At 41.6% G+C, this 25,021-nt stretch overlaps 1 protein-coding gene across 2 annotated transcripts; it reads right to left on the bottom strand.

The window, feature by feature from the left end:
- Positions 1 to 1,022: 1,022 nt before the first annotated feature.
- setd1a (SET domain containing 1A, histone lysine methyltransferase) lies at positions 1,023 to 23,974 on the bottom strand. Of its 2 annotated transcripts, none has more exons than XM_005468972.4 (21): positions 23,921 to 23,974; positions 22,739 to 22,883; positions 22,547 to 22,645; positions 22,185 to 22,455; positions 21,747 to 21,877; positions 21,387 to 21,637; positions 18,594 to 20,289; positions 17,280 to 18,272; positions 16,793 to 16,960; positions 15,874 to 15,958; positions 15,636 to 15,778; positions 14,023 to 14,059; positions 13,746 to 13,938; positions 13,613 to 13,653; positions 12,227 to 13,518; positions 10,666 to 11,020; positions 10,291 to 10,472; positions 5,975 to 6,085; positions 4,805 to 4,924; positions 4,397 to 4,534; positions 1,023 to 4,281 (listed from the first exon to the last, which is right to left on the bottom strand). In XM_005468972.4, exons 2-21 carry the CDS (start codon positions 22,874 to 22,876, stop codon positions 4,108 to 4,110), a joined length of 6,618 nt encoding a protein of 2,205 aa, XP_005469029.1. In that variant the 5' UTR covers positions 22,877 to 22,883; positions 23,921 to 23,974; the 3' UTR covers positions 1,023 to 4,107. The 2 variants fall into 2 exon arrangements, with proteins under 2 accessions (XP_005469029.1, XP_005469030.1); XM_005468973.4 differs by lacking the exon at positions 23,921 to 23,974 and adding an exon at positions 23,580 to 23,914.
- Positions 23,975 to 25,021: the final 1,047 nt, after the last annotated feature.

Raw genomic sequence — 25,021 nt, 5'->3', positions numbered from 1 at the left:
GAAAACTGGTCACATTTCAGTTGTTCAGTCACATTTCTATAGTGTCATTTCAAACGGAAGCAGATAAGAATGACTTAATGGTTAAAGGTTAAGAACTGTTTTTTTTTTTTGTTTTTTTTTTAATGCTTCCAGATGGGTTACAGGGCTAGGAGTCTTCAGTCATGCTAGCAGCTGTAATGTTTTTAATTTTAACCATGGCAGTTGAAATGTGTTTAATTTTCCAAAACTGTACACATAAATCAGACAGTTCAAAGGCATGCCTGTTTGGTTAACTGGTGATTCTAGGTTGATCATTGATGTGTTTGAGAACTTAACATACACATCCTCGTGCCTGAGCGGATCATGAAGTTACAGACAAATATTTGATGGGCTCTAGCCAGCTTGTTTTGAGAATAACAAACCTGAACCTGGTGCCTTTATTGCCCTCAATAACTTTTAACCAGCAGCTAATGGCTTCAGAAGTGATGAGAGCTACGGAGGCCTCATTATCTTGCTTCCTTTACTTTCCTTCTGTCATGAATATATTGTTATAGTATAGTGGATGTTTGCAATAAACACAGAGAAACCTTCCAATTAGGAGACCAGTGAATGTGAGAGTAATCCCTTAAAATGTTAGATTTCAAGCATTTTTTTCTGCTGATGTTTTTTTATATTTTCACCTCTTGTACACACTCACCTGCTTTTCACTGTGAGGGACAGTGGAGCAGAAGAAAGTTGGCCTTATAGGGAGAGCACTAAAAAGATGGGAGTTGGAAATGCATATAAGGGCACGTTAGCCAGCTGGAGTCTCCTCAACTCAGGTCACCATCTGTTCTCATCAGATTTCACTGCTTCCTCTTACAGTCTATGACAGCTGCAGATGCATTCATTTCCGGCACAACTTCCTGCTCAACCAACGTGCCATTAAAGTGGCATAAGAGAGCAATCAACTAGAAGCCACTCAGACTCTCACGCTTGTTTCCAATCTGAACATCCATATCCAGCAGGACACGGACTTAGTAAAGAAAAACACAAGATTTTCATTTATTTAAAAAATATTTTAATGCACCATTAATAAAGGGTCCAACGCATTAATACAAGAGAAATATTGCAAATAATATTAAAATAATCATCAAATTAAAAGGAAAAACAATAAAAAATAAATGAATGGAAGGTATGTACATGTTTCCTCCTCATTGAGTAAGGAAACGGAACAAACATATTTACAGCTTGGAATCAGTGTGTTTCTACAAGAAACAAACACCTCTACAATATTTACATGTACTTCTTTGTTTTTTTGTTTTTGTTTTTTTTCCTTTCATCTTTTTCTCCTTTATTAAAGAGGGTTGGTTTGTACTGAAAGGCTTTCATTGCAACAAGAAATATCTTACACATTTTCCTGTTTGGGAAAGAACAAATAAACAGGAGTTTAGTTAAAAGTTCAACATCAAAGTTAAACTTTGGACGGCCATAGCCATGAAAAAAAAAGGACAACACAAAGGTCATTGAAATCCCCGTCTGCAACGTATCAGAAACTGCCTAGGATTGTTAACCTCGCAGGGACACGGACACTTTCACCTATCTACACTGCAAACAGACTGTAAGCAGGATTTTTTTTTTTTTTTGAGTTACGATCTTTCAGAAGGGATGACTGAAGTAAAATATAATGCATTCTCATGAATTCTGCAAAGATCTGCAACACAAGGGGAAAGCAAGAACTTTAAGTCTTTGAACAGAAATAACCAAATCAAATAAATGTGCCTTACAAAAAGATCTGCCAAGTTTACCTCGAAGGAGTTCTTCTTATTATTATAACTTTATTTGACTTGGGGCTCTGCTAGAAATGCAAACTTGTAGCAAATGGCTGCAAAGCCAGCAGCATTGTTCACAAACTCATTTGTGTAATTCAGAACCTAACAAAGCAACTAGGGAGAAGGATTTGCAGAAAACGTTTTTGTCAATTGTTTAAACAGGAATTTGTGCGCTTGTTGAAACGAAACAGGATGATATATTGTAAGCAGCAACAAAACCTTTTCTTGACTTACGTCACTGACAAACATGCTTTTAACCAACAAATGCAACGGCTGTGAAACCAGCGTCATTGCTAATAGGATTACATGTCCTTTGTGAATCTTTAGAATTCACCCACAAACAGGGACATGTGACCTTGTCGACAACAGCACATACTTTTGCGACTTCTCTGTTGACACAGCAGATAGTGTGCCAAATCATCGATGACAAACAAGCGATGTGAGTTATGAACGTATACACTCTCCTCCATTGTGTTGGTGATAGAAACAGCCATTGACAATTTCTCATCCCACCCCCACTGGACATGTGCTCAACTGCATTTCACAAGCACAGCCCTAAATATTGTAGATGAATAAAGAGCCCACAAAGAGCACACAAATAATTTGTTAAAAGCACATATGTCAGTGTCCATAAGTATGGAGAAGGAAAAAAATAAAGAGGGGAATATAAAAGTTTAACAGTGGCATTTAAAAACAAAACAAAACAAACAAACAAAAAAACAAAGCAAAAAACACGCACACTGTAAGCTGAAACCTAAATTACACATTTTCACAGTGGGTTAAAACGGCTTTACTCTCATACAGACCGGAGCCTGTTGCAAAACAGGAGAGTAACACACAGTGGAGAGGGGAGAAAGGATTTATAGGGCTGGTGGATCACAAAGCCACTGAGGACAGTGGATGGGTACACTGAAGCTCATTTCACTGTAATATACTTACAGCTAATGCAAATAAGTAACAATACCATTAATAACAGCAACAGTAATATAATATAATACTATGAAATGAAATTTTAAAAAAAGCTCCAAAACAACCCTCACACTTGGAAATCTTGCATAACTGAAGACCAAATTGATTGAAGTGATTTATCTTAAAAGTTACGCCCTTAGCGAGCGAGTCTAAAAACCCTGAATTTTTCTGGTATTCATGTGCGTCTCTGTGCGGATTTGTATGGGTGTGTGGTTACAGAAGGAATTCGACACTAGAGGAGTGACTCCTGGACGCCGCCGACAAAACAAAGCCCCTTTCAGACATGAACTCCTTATCATTAACGTGACGGCATCCAAATGCATCTGCTTTACATCTGAATAAACACCCTGGCTTCTGTAGCTGTCACAAAGAAAATCTTAGAGAGTAGGATCCTGGCACAACTCTGCATGCTGCCAAGTTTACAGATAGTTATGCACAATATTATTTTTGCACATCTTGTGCATGTTTGTGAATTATTAAGTGCCCTAAACAGCAGCAACTTCTGGACGACATTTTTCCTACCTACTGCTTTAATTAAAGATCAAAGCGTCCCTCACCGATTTGTTTCAGCTACACCCAATAAAGAAAAAACAATATTTCAGAGGCTGGTTATGAGACGCACAATACAACTTTCACAGCAGCATGCAAACAAGTGATAAAGTGCTGCTCTTAGAGATAATGGCAGAGGAAATGAACACCGAAAGTGTAGTTTCACTTCACTAAAGTCGATACTAACAATAGTTATTTACAAAAATATAATCCCTTTGAAAGTAAGTGAAATATTGTGCGTGCACCACAGGTATGTCTGGATGAAGTCATGAGGAACATAAAAATGACCTATGTCTGACTGATGCCGTCACTTTAAAAGAGTAATGAAGCCATGTCTGAGAGAGTGCCAAGAGACGTTTTTCCTTTTCTCTTTTTTTCTCCACATTGTCTCCTTTCAAACGGATGTTGGCATGGAATCAGACAAATCCTTCATGCCCTGACTGACGCAGCAACTCCCTTGGAGCGCCCGGTTTTGTCCAGTAATACTGCCACTAACGAGCTGATGCTAAAGGCCTTGTCCATGCATCGAGAGCCAGATGACGCCAATCCATCACCCACTAGCTTGTGGCTGTGAAACTGCCTAGAGAATGAAAACTGTGTGTGAAAAGTGCCAAGTGTGTGCGTGTCTACGTCCTAGGTACTGTGAGGCTGGCTATGAGGCCATGAGGAGGGGCAGCATAGGGTACTGGGGGTGGTTCAAGTTACACATTTAGGAGAGCGAACTCATGGGGAAAGGGAGGTGTTTACCGGGTATGGCTGGCCATTGGCCATTGGTAAGTGCGGGAGAGAAGTGCGTTGACTAGTTGAGCGTCCCACGACAATTCTCCGTTCCGCACAGACAAGGGATCTTGTTCTCCTCCAGTGGGAACTTGTAGTCGTACGTGATCTCTTCGTTGACGGCAATGGGTTGCTTTGAGTAGATCACAATCTTTTTCTGGGATTCTATGGTGATGACCTTGGCGTAGCAGTTTGGCTGCAAGGGGGAAAAAAGCAACGACAGACTGATGGGCGACAGCTGCAGAACTTAACATCAGTCCATATCTAAAGCATGTAAGAGGCAGATTATTGTTGAGTGTTTTCAGACTTACAGTGCAGCAGTGGTTGATGAATCGTGCAAGGTTCCCACACTTGGTGGCATCTATAATCGTATCATGGTCCACTCTGAACAAGTAGCTGCTCCCGATGCCTTGCTGTGCGTAACGCTTCTCTCGATTGTCAGCCACCATCTGCGCACAAAGAACATTTTCTGACTGACCACACCCTCAAAGCGTCCGAAAAACTGCAATTCACATACCGTCATATCAATATTACAATGCAAGAGTAAGCGTCCAACATAGCAGGACTATTAGAGATTTATTATCTGTACAAGTGTTTTACAGAAGTTTTAGTGGCAACGATAATGAAAACATTTAGTGGCATGACAAAAAGATGTCAAGATGGCTGGAAAGTTTCAAAAACCATCACTGGTTAAACACAGAACTCGTTATAAGTCATACCTGTCTTATGTTTTGACCCACATACTCAATGACCATCTCATCAGCAGCAATGGGCTCCATGGCAAACAGGCCCCATTCGTGGATTCGGCTGCGTCCGAAACGAAGCTTCTTCTTTCGGAACTGCATCAGGACAGAGCGGATGTAATTTAAGAGGAGCCTTACTAGAAATTGATCAATTTATAAACTAAGCTGTCCTGAATTAACCGGCAGTTTTAATTACTTACAGGCTATATCTTTGTTTTATTATTGGATCTTCAACAATTCAAAAAGGTAAACTAATCCAAGTTGATAATTTGGTGTGATAACCAGAAAAAAAAAAAAAAAAAAAAAAAAAAAAATGTTGACTAGAATAAGAACATGCAAAAAAGGCCACACCCAAACGTTTGACCACTCTACTGTAGTGAGCAGATTTTCTGCATGCTTAGCACAGAGGCAGATTTGTGACTCTGACCCCGGATTTGTGCAACAATGAAAGCCAGAGATACAGCCTCTTTCAAAACCAAACACACACATGCGCACAAAAAAACAAAAGCAGGACCACCTTCCAAAAAACTCCTATTCAGACATCACAGTAACAAATAAACAAATTCATCTTGAAACCAAAAGATAAAACCACCAATGTGAAGGTAAAACTTGAGGATTTGAGAAACCTGAGTTTCATCTTGTGAGGCTTGGGAAAAACCTTTTGCGAGTTTTGCTTAACAAACCACAGAGTTCGTGGAATGGAGAAATAACAGTGCTTGGGTCAAAATTGGTCTTGTTTGTAGTCTCAGTCTGGACTTAAATACCAGACGCTTTTCTTTCCAAGCTATGATGACCTGGATGACTGAGAACCTTCACAGACATCTTGTTTGTATTGTGTTTAGACTGTAAAACATGTTGGTAAATATCCTACTAAATTTAGCTCTGCACTTCTAAAAGCGTGGAATCAGTTTCAGGCTCTGGAAATTTATTCCTTAGATGACCTTTTGGTTACACTCATGAACTGTAAACCATTTAATTTATTGTGTGAGGTGGCATAAATTACAGTGTTTTTGTTTTTTAAGCATAGATTTTTTTTAAAAAAAAAAAAAGGTTAATCTGTTGACAAGTCACAGGTTGCAGTTTAACTTTGTCCTTTAGCTTGTAAATGAGAGACCGCATGAATACTATGGCTGTTACTGCTTGTACCTTAAGCTGGTTGAGTTTAAGCAGGTCAGAGTCCATGACGGCAGTGGTGCCGATGACAGTGAGGAGGCGCCGCTGCTCTGAACGTCTCTCTGATAGCACTCGGTTAGCACCCTGCCAGGAAACAAACAAAAGAAATTCAGAGAGTGCAACGGTTACACTAAGACTTCATCAGATGGCCTTGATGGGTAACAGCATGAACCTGAAAAACATCTTGACCTCAGTTTCCAATACCCCTGCTCTTGTAGTAGAGGTTCATTTGCGAAAGAGATATGACTGGAAAGGTTATTACGCAAGAATGGAAGCAAGTCTGCCCTCAAATACTTCAGTCCCAACCACTGCCTTCCCTGTATTATGGAACAACCAGCTGGTTCAGTAATTAAATTCTTCAGATGTTAACTTGCGTTCCTTATAAATATCAAAAATTACTCCCATAACTAATGTGAAAAAACCTTGAGTGTTAAAGGGAGCTCAGCAATGTAACTGTAGCACAAATTTCCAAAAACAAGGAAACGGAATCTATGGAAAAAAAAATGAATCAGCTGAAACTTCCTCAGAAACTTCAAACTGAAACAGAATGAACTGACATGTTCTCATGCTACGCCTCAAAATTCATTTTAGATTTAGTCAGACTATGTAACTCGTGTGTTTTTACAACCAATTAACCAATGCATGAGTTAAATGAAACAGCCTAAACTCATGCTTTGCTTTCAGTACTAAAAAGATCAATATTACAATCAAGATAATAATCCATGTGATAGCTTTATAGGTGAAACATGAAATGCAAAGTGAAACAGCTGTTTCAATGTATCATCATGATGTTAAATCACATGCAAGCATGACTGGTTAGATATTAGTGGTTAGGAATATTTTATCACAATCCTAATTTGGTGTGTGTGTGTGTGTAGGAGGGGGTGTCCCCCTGAGTATCAGTAACTCTTCATGTTTTTTTTTTTGAAGACTGCCACAAATCTTTGGTTTGAAAACATAAACAGTGATTATTCATCTCAATACATCACTTTGTTCCTGAGATAAACACAAAATACAAAAAGCAGCAGAGACACCTCTCAGTTGCTTCGACACTTAGATCAGATATCAAAGACGCAGACTGATGTGGTGCACCAGTTACATCTTATTATGTGCCGAGTCTGCATGAGTCGGTAACTCTAGAAACAGCAAGACTGCATAAAACAGGCCACAGTAAAAAATAATAATTTGTGTGTATTATTATAAGGAACTATGTTCGTGTCCATGGAAGCAGTAAGGGAAAGCACAACTGCTAAAAGGGAAATACATTAGAGAGGAATAAACTTTGCACATCAACCCAGCGACGTGGATTTTCCACTGTAACTCACACAAACACTCAATGAGCTGATTTTCCAAATGTTCCTACCAATGTTCCGACCTTCCATGACAATCTGGCATTGTGTGGGAGGATAACTGGCTGCACATGGGACCAGTGATGGTGCATCATATGAGTGTCTGACAAGCATCAAGATCATCACCCACAGGTGACCCAAACTTTGTTTGCGGGCATTATAAAAGAGGAACGCTGCATGATGAAATCATAGAATCATCACAGTAATAGCCAAATTTAGGCCTATGATAAATGTGTGGGTATCTGTGACCCCCCCTTTCTCCCTTTTTCCAAACTTTTGACTCTAGTCTAGGCAGACTTATCAGAAAGCTTTCACTGCACTTACACCAAAGTAATACTTGCAAAGAGCTGAAAGACCCACGTAACGGATCAGAATACTGTGATGCATTCAGGACACATACTATGTTACTGCCCAGCATTATGCACCAGGCAACCATGGCTCTGTAGGGTAAAGCTGACCACATGAACATATTTGCAGTGACACTATAAATTCATACAGTGCTACTGTAATTACTCCTGGCACACAGGAAATGGTTCTCACACATTTTTAATCAGCCATTACAAACAAATAAAAAAGCATCCAAGCTGAATTCCATTTAAAGGTTCGCGCAATACAATCAGCAATTCCAACTTATTTCCCCTAAATTCATTCAAACATTTTTATTTCCTCTGTTCACGCCTCCTTCAGTGGCTCCATGCCCCAGGTCTTTGAAACTAATTGGCTGTAAATAAAAAACTGACTTTGTTTCTTCCCCACTCATTACACACTTATCTTTATATTTGCATGTCTGTGTTCGCTTTAGGCTGGGAGATGTCTATACTTGAAAAAAAATCGTGCGTTGGAATACAAAGTGATAAATGCACAACCGGTTTAGCCTTACTTCTTTTGTTTTTTTCTAAGTAAATTCTAATGAAGACATAGTGGTTAGGGTGTTTGTGTAAATAAATGCTCCACTCATGTTTCCTGTTTGTACTTCCAGCTAAGAGGCACCCAATTCAGCAGTATTTCATGGAGGTTACAGACTGAACCCAGTCTTGAAAACACATAAAACATGTATTCAAATCCTCCAATTTTTGAATATGTGAAATTTTCTCCTTTATTTTTAATAAAGGAGAATGGTTTAATTCTGGATTGGGAATACATGTGCTCTGCAAATTTCTAGAGCTGTTCAACCATGCTTGAGGAAAGTTGGAGTTGCACATTTGCTCTGATTATTCTTTCCAAAACACTTTAAAGGTGTCACACTCACTATGATCAAACTGCATTTTCAGGGAACTTCATAAGAATTTATGTGATCGTTATGATCCTTTGACGTAAATTGGATTCATCACCTTTTGCTCAGGAAGGAGAAATTCACATGTGACAAATCCGGATCTACATCAGGAAAAAAAAAAATCTACGGATTTCCTGTGTCACAAACAGGAATGATCACTGTGCTTTACGTGAAATAACGCCTGAACTGAAACATCCTGTCACTGGCCCAGAGGAAGGATTCACTCCCTCAACATCCTCAAAATGCAATACATTTGTACTGTTTTTGAATACTGACCATAAGATACGTGATACGAACATTAAACTCAAAATCAGTGGACACAAACAACTTGAAGTTGGAATTTCAAGTACGTTACAAATTATGGCTGCCAACAAAACGGGAAAACAAAGGAAAACTACACGTTTACATTCAAGGTTGGCGCACTTGTTTCGTCTGTTGTTAAATTCATCACACCCCTTCACCACTCTAAACCCACTAAACCCACTTCTAACAGCAAAGATGATGAGGGAAAAAAAAGAAAGAAAATAATGTCAGTCAGCAAGAAATATTTTTGTTTCAAGTAGTCTTGCAAGGAAAAACAAAAGCCTGATGTCTTCAAACATCACATCATTCCTGTAAATGACCACATTCTGACTCATACAAGCCTGATAATCAGGAAGCCCGACTAGAAACGACATGCATCTCGCACGTTTCTCCATGACTCTTATTTTCACACAGTTTTTCAGTTTGTATTGTGCTTCTTGTTTTAGACTGATTACAAATCAATAATTTACTGATTATTATCAGCCCTTACAGCACTGTTGTTGTTTTGTTGAATTTAATGTTCTTTTTACTGACAAAGAATACAATGCATGCCTTTAAACATATGAGCAGTGATGTATGTGACTGAAATTAAATGTGATTTGTTCCCCCTGCATGAATCCGTCTCAACCACCAGACAGCACGAATTTAATGCCTAAAACCTCTGTATTGTAAATGTTCACATATTCATTATCTTACTTCTCTATCATTTGAAAACCCTCACCTTTTTCCATCTCAAATCCTAAAATTACCACTTCAACTGAGCCAAATATAAATCAACTCCATTCCAAATGCACTATCTAGCCAAATGTCGACTTTATAATAATACTCTGAAACCGCTAATAATTGATTACTGAGGCAGTGGAGACCAGCAAAATATTTTTCCTGGAAAAAAAAGTTCAACTGGATATCACATTAAAATTCCATCGAAACCCGGCTTCAACTTTCCACACAATCGAAAGCATGTCCACACCAACATCTCCACTGCCAATCAGATTTACTGACTTTAGGTTGTGTTGCAGGCACAGATTCACCTCACGGGCATTTTATCCTGTTCTTTCAACAACAAATGAAGGAACAGGCACAACAGAATCTCCAATTTCACAAACATTAGATTGGGAGAGTGAACATTACCTGTGAGAGAGTAAACATGAACATTGAACTGTCCAAGTGCGTCGGCCTGTTACCCGATGCCGACTCATTTTTAAGGAAAAGCCTAAACAAGTTTTGCAAAGTATCTCAAGCATTTCAGCAAAGCTTCTCAACTGCTATAACAGACAAAATCAGACTGATGTGAGAACAACAGATTACATAAATGGAAAAGAAATAAAAGAAGATGCATCCAAAAAGATTTGGAATCTGCCTACCGAGGTGTCGACATTCTCCACCTCCCGTATGACCTGCTCGGGTAGGTCAAGGTCCAGGTAGACATCCTTCTCCTTGCGGCTGATGGCGTAGTACCCCTCGCTCCTGGCACAACCGGTCACATGCTCACGAAGCTGCCCATCTGTGTTCTTCTTTTTGCGGCGAGGATTTGGCAAATTGGTTAGTGCAGCCCAAAGGTCAAGGCCGACAACAGGGAACCAAATATAAAACCATTCCTGAATTTAAAAATGTCACGGTATGCAGACAATTTAGTAATTCATAATAGTCAGACTTTTTGGATATTGTGTCACTGCCATGTAAATCAAACCTAGTGCCCATACATCTTTGAGGTGAAAGATAATCACTGAAAAGGATATTAGTATGGTTGACCCAATGAGTGTCATTGAGCCAGTCAGAGCTATGGTCATCCTGCAGCAGCTTCTCATAAGTCTTCTTCAAAAACAACAAGTCTTCACCATCCAGACCGGAGTTCCAGATGTCATACAAGATGGTCATCTGCTCAAATTCACTGCGGTTGTCAAACTTCACAGCTGGTGGCTCAGGCGCTGGGACAGGTTTCGCCCGGTTCTGGGATGTTGTTATTCCTGCTTCTTGCAAAAAGAGCCGCTCACTCTTCCTCACCTCTTCAACCAACTCTTCCTCAGTGTCTGAGCTGGACAGCTCCCCAGATTCAAGCTCCTCCACATCCACATCTTCCTCCAAATCTGAGTCCTGCAGGAAAAAAATACTGTCTTTTAGTTTCTAGTCTATGTGGTGTTTACACTAACACACACTGACACATTGGACCTTTCTCTGACCAGTTAAAGTCATCTAATCCATAACAATATTCATAACTATATTCGGTGACTGAATGCCATTTACATTTTTCATGAACATAAGTGTTCTTAGAAAAAAGGCATAGGTGCTGTAAGACACGGTAAAGATCAAAGATTGCAATGCAGGGACTCCAGCAACACTTAACGGGAAGAGGAACAACTTTATTGACTGACCAACGCATTTCAGCTTGTGGCCTTCATCTGGGTCATAGCAACACATAGTAGAAGTGTGCTTCAATAAAAGGCAGGAAACAGAAACGCCCAAGTAAATACTGGACTAGATCATTAATGATGAAGACGGGGAGGGGGAGACATAATCCCCACCCGTCTTAAAATAATACATGCATGAAATACATAAGAAGAATATTACAAATATACAAAAAACTATAAAATAATTACAAAGGAAAGCATTTAATTAAAAAAGAAGTCAGTGCAGGAGTTAGATTAAAAAACAAGAGTACATCATAACATGGAACCATATTTGTGGTAAGGTCCTCAATTATGTCTCTAAAATGTAAAATTTCTCAAATGTAGACTTAAAACGCGATGCCTAGAAAGCTAGTCTTTCTTTTGTTGATAAAATAAATAAAATTAATGATCTAGTCCAGTATTTACTTGGGCGTGACTTAACCAATTAACCAATACCAACCTGTTATATGTCAGCTGGTTTATCTATGAAGATGTGATTGGTTAATTTGAATATTTTTCTGTTTTTATTGAAGCACACTTCTACTATGTGTTACTATGACCCTGATGAAGGCCACAAGCTGAAACCAAACGAAACGAAAAGAGCGCCATTGGACATTAGACATACCACTGGCAGGTGGCAAGTTTATGATTAATGAAATGAAATGTTTTTTCTTTCATGACGCAAAGCACCTGGCTGACGTTAGCTTTAAGCAACGCTAAGGAAATGTCAGTAATTCTAGGGTGATTGCATCAGTAAGACTGAGAGCAGAGCACTTCTACAGGGTACAACTGTACCAATTTCAAAATTCCAACTTTGGGCTTACTGGTAATGAGTCAGTGCTATTGTTGCCTGTGGCATGTTTACGGTAATGGCAATCTCAAACATTTACAGGAAAAAACAAGACAAATATACCTCTAATTTCCGCTTCCTCTGTTTCTTGCCTGGCTGCTCCTTCTGCTTTTTTGTGTGATGAACCTCAAGGTTTTCTTTATCTTTTCTCTTCCTCTTTTTGCTCTTTTCCTCTTCAATTTCAAAACCCTTGCCAATTAGGTTCTTCTTCTTTGATGATGGAGACACCGGCGTGACCTGGCCCGTATCCTCAGAGTCACACATCTCTTCCACTGCAGACAAGAATTCTCCTGCATCTCCCCTTGATGTAAGTGGATCTCCAATGACTTCCTCTGGTGCTTCAAGCACCCCAGAAATTGCGTTGAGGTCGGCTGGGAGCAAAACAGAAGAATCTTGTCTGGAGGAAGTCCTTTTGGCACCAGTTGGTGCTGGGACAACAGGGGGTTTGCAGTAGTTGTGCTCCATAAGGACAATTACAGCCCCTGGACTCATAAGGAGGGCCAGCGACTCTGGGGAGAAATAATTTCCTTCCATCTTGTGCTCCTCTGCTTCATCAGATGTTTCTGTCTCCTCTGAGTCTCCAGGATCAGGGTCCATTTTCAAAGCCACATCAGCTAACACAGACAGGTCAGTTGTTGAAGCAGAGGCCAGCTGCAGGAGGCTGGAGGCCCCAACCTGTTCTCTTAGTCTTAACCTCTGCTCACTTTCTTCCTCATCCTCATCTTCCTCTCTGAGAGAGTGACAGGAAGAAGTAGACAGGCTAGATGTCCGTGGTCTGCCTCTGGACCTTTTGTTGACAGATGGGGGTGCTGGGGCCTCCTCAAAGGCCATCCTACACATAGAGGCATGGTCCAAAGGCAGGTTCTGCACAGTGCGGCACACCATAACAGGAGGAGCAGGAGATTTGGGAGACTCTTTGCCTGCACTGCGTTTGCTAGGGGATTTGACAGGGGTAGTCTGGGGAGAAATGAGGGGTCCTCTCTTGGACTCCTCAGTATCTTGGGTTCGTCCAGATGGGGGCACAATGAGAGCATTCCCTTCGCCTGGTTTAGAGGCAAAGGGAAGCAGCTGGATGCCCTGACTGGGACGAGATGAATTGGGTGAGGTTGCAGTGATGGGCGAGTCTGGAAGCCTGCCTGAGAGGAGGGGAGATTCACCCGAAACTTGCGACGGAGATGGTGGTGCAGCTGGCAATTGCATTTTGCTTTCGTTCTCGTCTGTAGAGAAGGAGACTGTCTTTTTGCGCTTCTTGAGAGGGGGCACAAGAACGATAGGGGATGTAGGGCGTGGGTATGGTGGTGAGGGGGGATGTTTGGTAGGTGCCGTTGTGTCTGCCTTGCCATCTTTTGTATCACCTGAGAAAAGATACAAGTTTTCAAAGATTGAAATCAAACTGAATCTATTATGTCACTGGTGCTTTTTGGTGCTTTACAACAACTTCTGACTAACCTGCTTTGACCTCTGCCTTTGGAACAGCTGCATTATTTTCCCTGAGAAAAACAGAACAAGCATTTGAATGTTGAAAAGTACAACATTCATTGTTATATAATTCTGATTACAGCAGTACGTGTAAGTGATGTACCTCTCATTGTCTTTCTCAGTTGTGCTATCCAAAGTTGACTCATCCATGCTGTCTGGTCCTTCACTTTCTGCCTGCTCTCCTTCCTCTTCATCTTCATCCTCAGAAGAGGATGAAGATGAAGATCCTGAAGATGAAGAGCCTTCAGAAGAGGATGAGAGGCTCTCGTCGTCACTGTCTGCACTGAGGACATCATCTAAAAAAATAAAAAGTCAATGTAAACAGTCATGATAGCTGAAAATAAGAACATAAAGTTATGAGATTCCTGTTTGTGGTTTACCATCAGACTCTTTTCCACTTTCGTCTTCCTCATCCTCCTAAACATGGGGGGGATAAAAAAAAAAAAGTTGTCATCGCAACACAATATTATCACAGTGAAATCCTGCCATCTACAGGTGAGGACAGAATTTGTAACCCTGCTATGAAAATTTCCTTTTTATTGTATTCAATTCACTACAGAACTATTTCCTAAGTGGTGTTAAAGAGAGCATGGAATTTTTAAACACAGCTTTTCCAAACATATTGAGGTTTTTTTTGGATGCTTACATTATTTTACTTTGCACACAGATTTCACAAAAACTACCAGGGTGAGATTCATTACCCCCCTTGATATTAATAACCAATTGCATATCCTTTTCCTGGATAACGGCCTGCAGTTGTTTGTGTGTGTGTAACTTGATGAAAACTATAACACACACACACACACACACACACACACACACACACACACACACACACACACACACCTCTTGAGCAATCGCAGCCCATTCTTCTTTGGCAAATCTCTCAAGCTCCTCCAGAGATTTAATGGGTCTTCTGGCACGGACCTCAGTCTACAGTTCACCCCACAGATTTTCAGTGGGAATCAAGTCAAGGCTTTGTGTAGGCCATTCAGTAATGTTAACTTTGTCTTCTGTACCAGGAACAACCCATGCTTGGGTGTTGTTGAGTTGGAAAACAATGCTTATGTTCTACAAACATAAGCATTGTCTCCATGGCCAAAGACCTTTAGTTTTGTCTCATCTGACCAAAGGAAACATTTTTTGGTTCCCAACTTTGCTTAGTCATTCACTAGTGTCTTGGCAGTTGTTATGGGGTTCTTTAGACACCTCAAACCCTTGCTTGTTTTAGTACTGCATGCAAATTGGAAAATAACCTTCAGTTTGAACCTTCACAAAGTCAAAGCACATCATTGCACAGCAGTGGTTTGTGCTATGGCTCAATAAAAAGTTCACATTTTCTGGCGACTTATAATGGTGACACTGGTAATTTTTGTTTTCTGAAAAAATTCTTATTGTGTGTAAAAACAAAAAACAAAACAAGAAACAAATAACTTATGGTTTCTAAAAAATTTAAAATAAGTAGTATCCTTAGAAGTGCTATGTTGAAAATCCCTTGCACGTTTTAAAATACTGGTGATCACCAGCGCTACCCATCAGCCTCCTAATAGATGCACATATAGTATAAATTTGAAAATCCTAGGCGACTTCCTTCTTGAGGTATTGCATTCACAGGATTTTCAGAAGGTCAAGGTCACTGGGAGTCAAACTCATGTGAGATTTTTAGTCGATGCACCAGTGGTATGAATTTCAAAATCCTATGCTGCCTCGTTGACATCGCAAACTTGGGATACCCGCCTGCCTGCCCAATGGGGTGACAGCAACATCCCAATTAGCCTTTTACAGCTGAGAGGTAGAAACTACTTTGGAAAGTTTTGAAAACAACTTTAATTTTCATACGAGGCTAATAATTTTGTTCTTATCTGTTGCTAACTAAAAAAAAACCAACAACATGAGTTATAAACTAATATATCAGATTCATATTCTAATAATCTAAAGTCATTTTTTTTAAAATTGTGTTTTATCTTGAATCACAATTTTAAAACAAACAAACCTTTTCAGTAGAAGAACCATCAGATGTTTCTTCTCCCTCACTGTCAAGCTCCCAGGGTTTCCGATTTCTAGGCTTCTTTTTCCTCCTCTTGTTGTCCCTTTCAGCTCCATGCCGGTCTGCCTCTGGTATTCTCCCGTCAGCAGCTGAAAACAGGATAATTTAAGACTTAGATGGAGCAGATCAAGTAATCCAACCCATGTTTTGTTTTTTTTAAAGTCTGAATTACAGCTTAGCAAACCTTCATCATCTTCGTCTGGTGGCGTTGAGGGTCGTGGCCGTTTCATGTCGCCCTCTTCAAGCTCCTGAGGTTCTTTCCTTTTCACCTGCATAGTTCAAAGTATTTTTTAAGAATTAAAAAAAACACCCAAAAATGGACTTTACAAAGTCTGACTATTTTTCAGAACAAGAGGTAGTACCACAAACTGATAACACCAAACACTTGTGCACTTTTTGAATATTGTGGCACCACATAAAAATTCAAAATATTAGAATGACAATATCAGCTATTTTAAACTACACTCTTGACACCATTTATTGACTTAAGCTTGACATATACTGTGCTAAACATTTATACAGTACGGTTATGCAGTACACATATTCTGTGTACTGCATAACCGTATACCCTGTGACAGCCTTAAATGTAGCTTGAAGAGTATCTAATAAGAAACCTAACTACACAATGCACCAACACAGACCACAATCATTATTATTGGTCAATTTGGTACTAACATGCACTGTAAATACTGCACTATTGACTGTGAAACAATAAGCAGGATAATAGCATGATGATAATGCAGTAATACTTATGCTGTTTGCTTATGTTCATATCACATTCATTCCATGTATGAACGGAATTACTCCGTCTTTTCTAACTCCTGGCACTGGCCAGGTCTCCCTTGTAAAAACAGAGTTCAGTACAACTAAATAAATTCTGTATTTATTAGGTCCAACATGGAGAACAGTTTCAGTTACCATTTAGTGATGTTAACAAAGTGCCTCAACAAGGTGGCATACAAGCACCACTGCCACCTAGTGTTTTGGTGGTGTAATGGCAAATGAAACACTCCAACAAACAAACATAAAATATGCAGGCAGTACAGATTCCATACAGTAACATGGAGATGAAACCAAAATCCACAGCAATAAAGTACTGTTACCTTGAAGGAAGGCAGTCGTAGTGCTCCACGGAGAGAAAATCCCTCCATGCCACCACTCTTTGCCCAATCCACAAGAGACATGAGAGGCTCCCGTGGACGGTTGACCTTTTCCTCTTTTTTCTCTTCATCCCGTAACGCAGAAACCCCCCTAACCATCGTCTGGAATGGCTACAAAAAGTAGACATTTACAGAAGATATTAATTTTTTCTGGCCTCGTAACAACAGTCTTTCTCTTATATAGTTAACCGACTAGTAAAAGCATCATTAAACTGAGATGAAATGGTAACAGGAATGACATCTTTCATTTTAAAAGAAAACATGCTAATTATAAAAAAATCAATTACACTTAAATGGAGGAAGCACATACATAAACTAGTAAAATGATTAAGCAAAAGGGTGGGTCTATTTATTTTATTTTACATACACAAAAATTAACTGCAACCTTAGAAAGATGACCTTCAATATTGTTGAGGCTGGGCTTCCTTACCTTGGCCTTGGTCTCTTTCCGCTCCCACCACTCGTCAAAGGTGGCAAAGGCTACATTCTCCACCATCTTGCGGTTCAGGTCCCTTTGCATGATGTTCTTCATTTCTTGGATAAGAGTGGCCAAGACCATCTGCACTGTGGCTTCATGAGGATTCTCTGCCAGTATGGACATCTCCTCCCCTGGAGCCCTGTACTCATCTCCATCCCCAGGCAGCATGGTGCCATAGCCAGGTGGGGGCATATAAGATGAGTAGTGTGGCGGTAAGACATGTGGAGGCCAGCCAGTGTGTGGAGGCGGGATGCCATGGTGTGGATGGGGTGGTATTTGAGTGCTGTGGGGATCAGGGTATGGATAGGTCATGTGGGGTGGCATGTATCGGTGGTCTTGGTCATAATGAGTGCCTGCCCCATTGCCCTCTTGGTCCATGTAGGGGTGGTGTGTGTGATGTTGTGGAAGAGAGTGGAGATGGTAGGAGTTGTAGTCTGCAGTAGCTGCCTCACCTGGGCCTGGGGTGCCATTGGATGATGACATGCGCAGCTGGTGTAGGCGACTTAACATGTGGGTCTGCATTTGGAAAGACATAGGGGTTCCACCACTGTACTGGTTCATCAGCTCCATGGAGCTGGCATAGTCATACATGTGGTGGGGCATGGGGGGAGGATACTCAGGGTGTAGCTCCATGTGAGGAAGGGGAGGAATCCCTGGTGGAGGTGGGGGTTGTAGGGAGTAACCAGGGGGTGGTGGAGGGGGCAGATGAGGGGGGTAGGATGGTATGGGAGGGTGCATGGAGGTGCCAAAGTGCTGTGCAGAGTCAGAGATGGGTGGGGGTGAAGATGAGGGGTCTGTTGTTTGTGAAGTCATGGCAGCCTGAGATGAAGAAGGTGAGGATCCTGAGGTGACTGATGGCTGGTGGGTGGTCACGGTTGTTATGGTCGTAGTCTCCTCCTCCTCATCTGAGATCTCCATGTCTTCTCCTGAGGAATGAGGAGAGGCCTGAAAGAAAACAGAATTTACTGTCTTAAGTTGAAAAACCACCCACATATTGAAGCAAATTCTCAAAATAACAACACTTACTGAATTATTTTTCTGTCCCACTTTTCTAACATAGAAACGGGCACATTAAAAGCAAGAAACCAAAACATGAACATTATGTTTGACAGCACTCAGGATGTTAATCACTGTGTCGGTACTGAGGATGTTTTTATTCATTTCCACCAAATATTTATGTCTCTGCCCACAGACAGGTATTTCTGGGTGACTATCAAAACAACTGATTCTATTTATAAAAATAAATGGAATCAGGACAGATCATACCTGACTCTGTCCATTAAAAGGTGGTGTGTGCGCTCCTGTCCGGCTCTGTGCATCAGCAGATCCAGCCTGTGAAGACTCTTCCTGCAACGCTCCAGGGCCAGCTGGGCCGACTTGGGCCTGAGTTTCCTCTGGGGGTGGGATGTGGGGAGAATAAGTAGAAACGGGTGGTGTAGACGCTGCAAGTACTGTGGGACTCTTCCTGCCTTCTCCCCCTTTTCCCCTTTTTCTTCCTCTGTGGCCATCTCTGTCTCTTTCCCCTTTCCTCCTGTGGTCTTTCTCACCATTGTCCCCCACCTGTTCCCTTTCCCCTTTCACATCACTTGACCCACGTCTTGTTCCATCTCCACTTCCGCCTCCATGCTTCTCCTCTTTCCTATCCTCCTCGTCTTCTTCATCAGAGGCAAGAAAAGAGAATTTAGCTTTTTGTTCCTTCAAAAGCATCTCAATACGAGAGTCCAGACTGCTGCTGTGGTAGACAAACGGTAAACTCTCATTGGTGGAATCTGGCTCTGGGGAGGAGGAGTCCCTTTGAGGGGGTGGAGGGGAGCTAGAAGAAGATGAAAGATGGTGGGGAAGGGAAGTAGAAGAAGGAGAATTGGAAGAGGAAGCAATGGTGGGGTGGGGCGGAGAAGAAGGTGGGGGTGTCTTGGGTGGGGCAGGTGGGGTGCTGGGACGACGTTTGGGTTTTGTCCATTGTTCTTCACTGGCAGGACTATCCTGGTTGAAGTCCAGTGTTCCAAGTGTTTCTGCTACAGCTGCTGCAATAACAGAAGCTGGTGGGAGAGGAGGTGGGGGAGGTGGAGGCAGAGCACTGTGGTGACCATGGTAGTCTTTTTCAGCACCTAATGAAGGCAGGGAACCCCTCTCTGTGAGACTTGTGCTCCCTAGGCGAGTGGAAACGTCCAATCCCTGAGGAGGGGCTGGGGCAGGCTCTTTGGAGGAGTATGCAGAGTAGGACGATGGGGGAGGAGACATGCTGTTAGATGAAGAGCGGTACGAGTTGGAATTGTACCTGGGATCCGAACTGTTAGAGTAGTCACTGTCTCTGTCCCTGTCTCTATCCCTGTCTCTATCTCGATCTCTGTCTCTGTCCCTGTCCCGGTCATGGCTGCTTCTTCTGCGGCTGCTGCTGCCATGGTGATTGTGAGAATGGTGGTGGTTGCGGTGTCTCTGGTGGCTGTGGTCACCTGACCGAGAGCCCAGGCTGTCTCGCCTGTACCCCCTGTCATCCCTGCGATCTGAATGGTGGTGGGAATGATGGGAATGGTACTTTGAGGAAGAGTTTGTGTCTTGCTGGTGATGATAAGATGACCTCCTGGAACCAATCCCCGCTGGCCCATACCGTGCCCCTGAGTCTCTTTCACGCTCCCTCTCCCTTTCTGACATTAGGGGCTGATCATATTGGTTGGCAAGAGGTGGTGGGGGCATTGAGGAGTGGTGTGCCATGTGTGGCCCAGGTCCTCCAACATTAGGGTAAGGGGGGTAGCATGGTGGCTCATTGGGACGGTATGATGTGGTTGGGGGGTACATAGGACGACCCCGGTGATACACTGCAGGTTCCTGTGCTTCATCGGAGTAGCGAGACACTTTGTATCCTCCAACCGTCGAGGAGACTGCAGAAGACGAAGATGAGGAAGGTAACATGTCCTGGGGAGGGTAGCCGCTGCCCATTGTGCCAGTATTGTAACCAGGATGCCTGAAATGCAGAAATAAGGAATTTATATATGAACCACTAAGTCATACAACGATGCTTTTTGACTTTATGTGAAAAGGTAAAATGCGGTTTGTGTTGTAACGTCATTTAAATGTTTTTGTTTCAAAAGGGATGACATGAGAAGGATTTTGAGGTTGACATACAATACATACATACATACAGTGAAATCTAATTGTGGCGAATACTATTGGAAACTCAATGTCACACAACTGAAACAAACAACCTGAGAGCATTTCCCTCCTCTGTGCAAGCCAAGCTAACAAAGGACACAATAAACACAACAAAATGATGAAAGATAATAAGACCAGGCCAGGTCTTTTGTACCAAAAATTTCCCTTCATATCATATGCACCGACAAGTTCACTAAAGAAGTACATGGTAAAATATGGTGGAGGCTTGGTTATGGTTTGGGACTGTATTTATAATTATGAATTTTGCATATTGCATATTTTATGAATGAATTATGAAAGTACCATCAGATTTTGATCCACCACTCAGTACCATCTAGAAAGTGTCTGGCAATAGCTTCATTTTTCAGCATGACAATGATCCCAAGCATACTGCCAATCCAGTAAAAGCATAGAAACACAATAAAAGCAATAACAAAAAATGGACACCATCAGTCATGAACTGGTCTTTCCAATGCCCAAACCTCAACATTACTGAGGAAACAGAGAAGGAACAAATGACAGCCAACATCCAAATAAGAGCTTAGCTATGACCTCCAAAAAGTCTGGAGAACTATTTCTGAAAACTACTTAAATTACAAGAAAGCTTGCCTCAGAAGGTTCAGGCTATGTGGAAAAATAAAAGGTTGTCAAAACAAATATTTCAAGACTATCGAACTTGTTAGAATTGTACAAACTCTTGTTTTTTTTGCCTCATATACTGTATTTTCATGTATGTCTGCATGCTTCAATAAATTGCTGCATCCATTTCTCATTTTCCTAGCAAAATATATCGAAACAAGGGGTGTGTCAGTCTTTTCCACAGTACTTTGAACCAAACCACAACAGTAAGACCACTTAAGGCAAATTTTATTCAAGATGCTTTGTTCCGGTTAATTATCAGAAACTAACCTTCCACCAGCATAGCCCGAGTCTTGTGAAAAAGGGGTCCCAGATCTTGAACTGTAAGGTGTTCCTCCCCCACCCTGAGATGACGCAGAGGAGCCTGGGGTGTAAGGACCTGCCATGGAGGAGGGGGGCGTGTCTAGACGCTGATCATACCCAGTCTCTACAGAAGGTGTGACATTTCCCGATGTGAGGGCCTGGACCCCTGCTGCCAAAACTGCAAGCTCACTGGAAAGCCTCCGCCTGATTTCTGATGGCTATGGGAACAGAGTAAAAATATGTAAAATTAAATTCATCTTAATTCAGATTGCCACTCAAGCATGACATCACTAAATAAGTGAAGAGATGTTTGTGCAGTCACAATACCGTGTCAGGCTGTGGCTGTGTTGAAGCCTGAGGCTGAAGCCTGTCTGTCAAAGCCTTGCCTCCTAGAGGCACTGTCTGAGGAGTGTAGGACCCATTTACTATCAGGTCATAATATTTCTGCCTCTGTTGACCTGTATAAAAATAAAAGTCACAGCCATGTAATATCTCAAACTGAATCAACAGACACAAACAATTTACATCTAACAAGGTTTGTATGAAAAACTTTAGATTTAACTGCAGCTTAAGTTTTTTCTGTGTCATTTGACTGTGTTTTTGTTAGCAGGTCTTCTTCCTTTGAGGAACTGCTCAAAAGATACACGAGAAAGTGACCCTCTTTGTCTTTTGATTTAAAATTGCAAAGCTGTATATAAAGAAACTGCCCAAAGCATCACTGTAACAATGTGCATCAGATGGGAAAGAGGAGGCATTTTAACTTACCTTTTATATCCAACTGAGCATGAATGATGTTCCCCATGACAGAGGTGTTGTGCAGGTGCTTGACTGTGTCCTTGGCTCCTCTGGTGCTGGTGAACAATACTCGGGCCAGGCCTAGGTGCTTTCTAGTCTTGGGGTGAAACAGAATCTCCATCTCCTCCACCTCACCAAACTTGGCACACATTTCTGCCAAGAAGGGTTCCTTGATGTTGTCATTGAGTCGAGCAAAGGTCACCTCCTTGAGAGGTATGGGACCCACATAGAACTCATCAAGCTGCGGTAAAAAATTAAAGGATCAGTGAAAAGACAATCAAACAGAAAGCTCCCAAAACGTGTCAAATGAACACTGATCCAATTATTCTCACCTTAAACTTTGGCACTGGCAGAGACAGCTCTGTATATCTGGACCACAGTCTCCGGGGTCTTGGATCTCGCAGTTCTCCCACAGGTGGAAATCCAGAGTCCTGGGGAGGAAAAATAAACAGGATGCAACATACAAACAATAGCCAAAATGATTGAAGATAAAAATAAATAAATAAAAGTGAACATTAACTCACTGGCACACTGAAATGCACTCCATCATATCTGTAGATCTTCTGGGTGACACGCCTAATGGCTGGGTCCTGGACGAGTTTGTAGCTTTTCCACTGCAAACTGACAGCTTTTTGTGAATCTGCCCCACCGTCTGGATCCATCCTACAACTGTCACACAAAGAAAGACCACCATTACACACACAGTGCAGAAGCTACTGATAGAAGAAAAAAAAATGACCGGGCATCAGCACAGGGAAGTAAGCTTTAAAAAAAAAAAAATCCCTGCGGAATTAAGCCAAACAGATGCAAAGTGCTGCAGTAATTACAGACTATGAGCACTCTGTATGGCAACCTGTCAGGCTAGCCAGCTGCGTCACATCAGCTGCTAACGATCAACTTTTCGGACATCTATATTTAAGTTGTAGTTCTTCTTGCATGGGTAAAATAAGTAAATTAAACAGACTAGCAAACGGGACGGTGTTAGCCGCGGATATGATGCCGTGTGCTGTCAAAACAATGATCACCGTTACGTCACTGACCATATACTTCAGCTAGCCACCTGCTGTTAGCAACGGCTAACCTAGAATATGCAAACTGTGCTGCTTTCCGGCGTCATGACAGATTTCACGTTCCACGCATTGAATCAGGCTTCCGAAACACTCAGTAAAACGCCCACCTATCTATTTCTCTCACTTCAGATCAGAGCGACGTGATTGTAAATTAGTTATGCCTTCTCGTTTTAGCTAGGGCAAGTCAACGGTACGGTGAGCTAATGCTAGTTAGCAAGAACATCACATTAGGAGTTCAAAACTATGCTCTTCATGTCCCTCATCCCACAGCAATAAAATTTTACCAGTTACGTGCCTCACTGCGAGGATCTGTAGACTCGTTTCACCTTCAGTTTGATTAAATTCAGACCCCTCTCCTCTTCGACACCTACTGCCCGCTCATCCGAAAGTAGCAACCCGCCGCTACAGTGTAGGCAGCTCCAGCCAGGCCCGGGAGACGAACAAGAAAAACACTGAGTCCCTAACAGACACGGCTCACCACCGGCCCGGCTTTAACGCAAAACCGATGAGCTAAAACGATACCGCTACCATTCCGGCAGTTAGTCAAAACAGCAACACGCCTCTTCGAGCAACGGAGCCATTGTTTTCGCTTCGAAATCCTGACATTGTTGAGAGAGCGGCCATCGCGTAACTAACCTGAAAGCCTCGCCTGTTCTCCATCAGTGTGTTCAAAATGCAACCTGCGATTACTCACCGGCACTTTCGTCAAAGCTGAAACTAAATACAGGGAGCTTTCACATTGACACATAACACTGTACACACAACAGCATTAAAAATTGTTAATGTAAATAAAGTCCTTTGTTTTATTCATCGTCAAATTTACGCATTTTTAAAAATTGGTTTGAATCTGCTCCTACATTCGCAAGTATAAAAAATGGCCAAAGGTCCCCCTAGCGGCTGATCAGCAAACCTACCTCAAAATTACTGTCAAATGTAATTTATTGTATATTAAAATCTTTCAAGGCTCATATTATACTTGTAGTGAACACTTTAAAGGAATTTATTTCAACATATTAAGTGTATTTATGCCGCTACATTTTGAAGAATTAAACTTGCCACATACACAATTACACATCTATAATGTGTAGTGAAATGCTTAAGTGCCAGACTGGCTTTACAAAAGAAAGACAAATAGAGAAGTATTCCAATCAGCCCCCCCCCCAATTTTTTTTATAATAGCTGGTTAACATAATTAACTAGTAGCACAACCATAGTCTAGAGGTGAGTATTGAGTAGTTGAGTATCAGATAGGTAGTGTGTGAGTTGCAGTCTCATTTAGCAGTCTCGCGGCTTGAAGGTAAAAGTTCCGCCTCATTCTCTTGACTGAAGTAACTACACTCCTGAGGGCCAAGTGGTACTGCAGTGTAGCTCACAATCAATGTTGTGATGCTCCGACTAAGGATGCTTTCTATAGTGTAAGAGTAGAAGTCCCTGAGCATCCCAGCCAGGAGTTTGAAGTCCTTTTTCGAAGTAGTAGAAGCAATGATGGGATTTCCTTATCATAAAATCATCTCTGATAGAACAGCAGCCAGTGGGCACGACTTTGAATAATGATGCTGCAACCTGCTGCAAATAAGCTACAAACCATGAAATTCAAATAATTCGGACTGACCTTAGGCACAGAAGATCTAAACAATCTCCAAAGCTTCAAGGTGGGCATCTTGATGCATTCTCAATAATCCAGGAAAGTAAATCTCCAAAAGTTGAATCTGTTCATCTGGACGTAGCGTTTTGTGG

This window comes from Oreochromis niloticus, linkage group LG4 (genome assembly GCF_001858045.2).
Source record: "Oreochromis niloticus isolate F11D_XX linkage group LG4, O_niloticus_UMD_NMBU, whole genome shotgun sequence".
NCBI classification, from domain to species: Eukaryota; Metazoa; Chordata; class Actinopteri; order Cichliformes; family Cichlidae; genus Oreochromis; species Oreochromis niloticus.
The sequence above is the reverse complement of the archived record's forward strand: the minus strand, read 5'-3'. Positions and strand labels throughout refer to the sequence as shown.

What these genes read in the sequence shown, in the direction of transcription:
- setd1a (XM_005468972.4), bottom strand. Translation starts at nt 22,876, where the DNA reads ATGGATCCAGACGGTGGGGCAGATTCACAAAAAGCTGTCAGTTTGCAG. An exon ending in TACGACTGCCTTCCTTCAAG is followed by an intron (nt 15,959 to 16,792) that starts GTAACAGTACTT and finishes TGAACTATGCAG; the next exon opens with GTGAAAAGGAAAGAACCTCA. An exon ending in ACCAGACGAAGATGATGAAG is followed by an intron (nt 15,779 to 15,873) that starts GTTTGCTAAGCT and finishes TCCTGTTTTCAG; the next exon opens with CTGCTGACGGGAGAATACCA.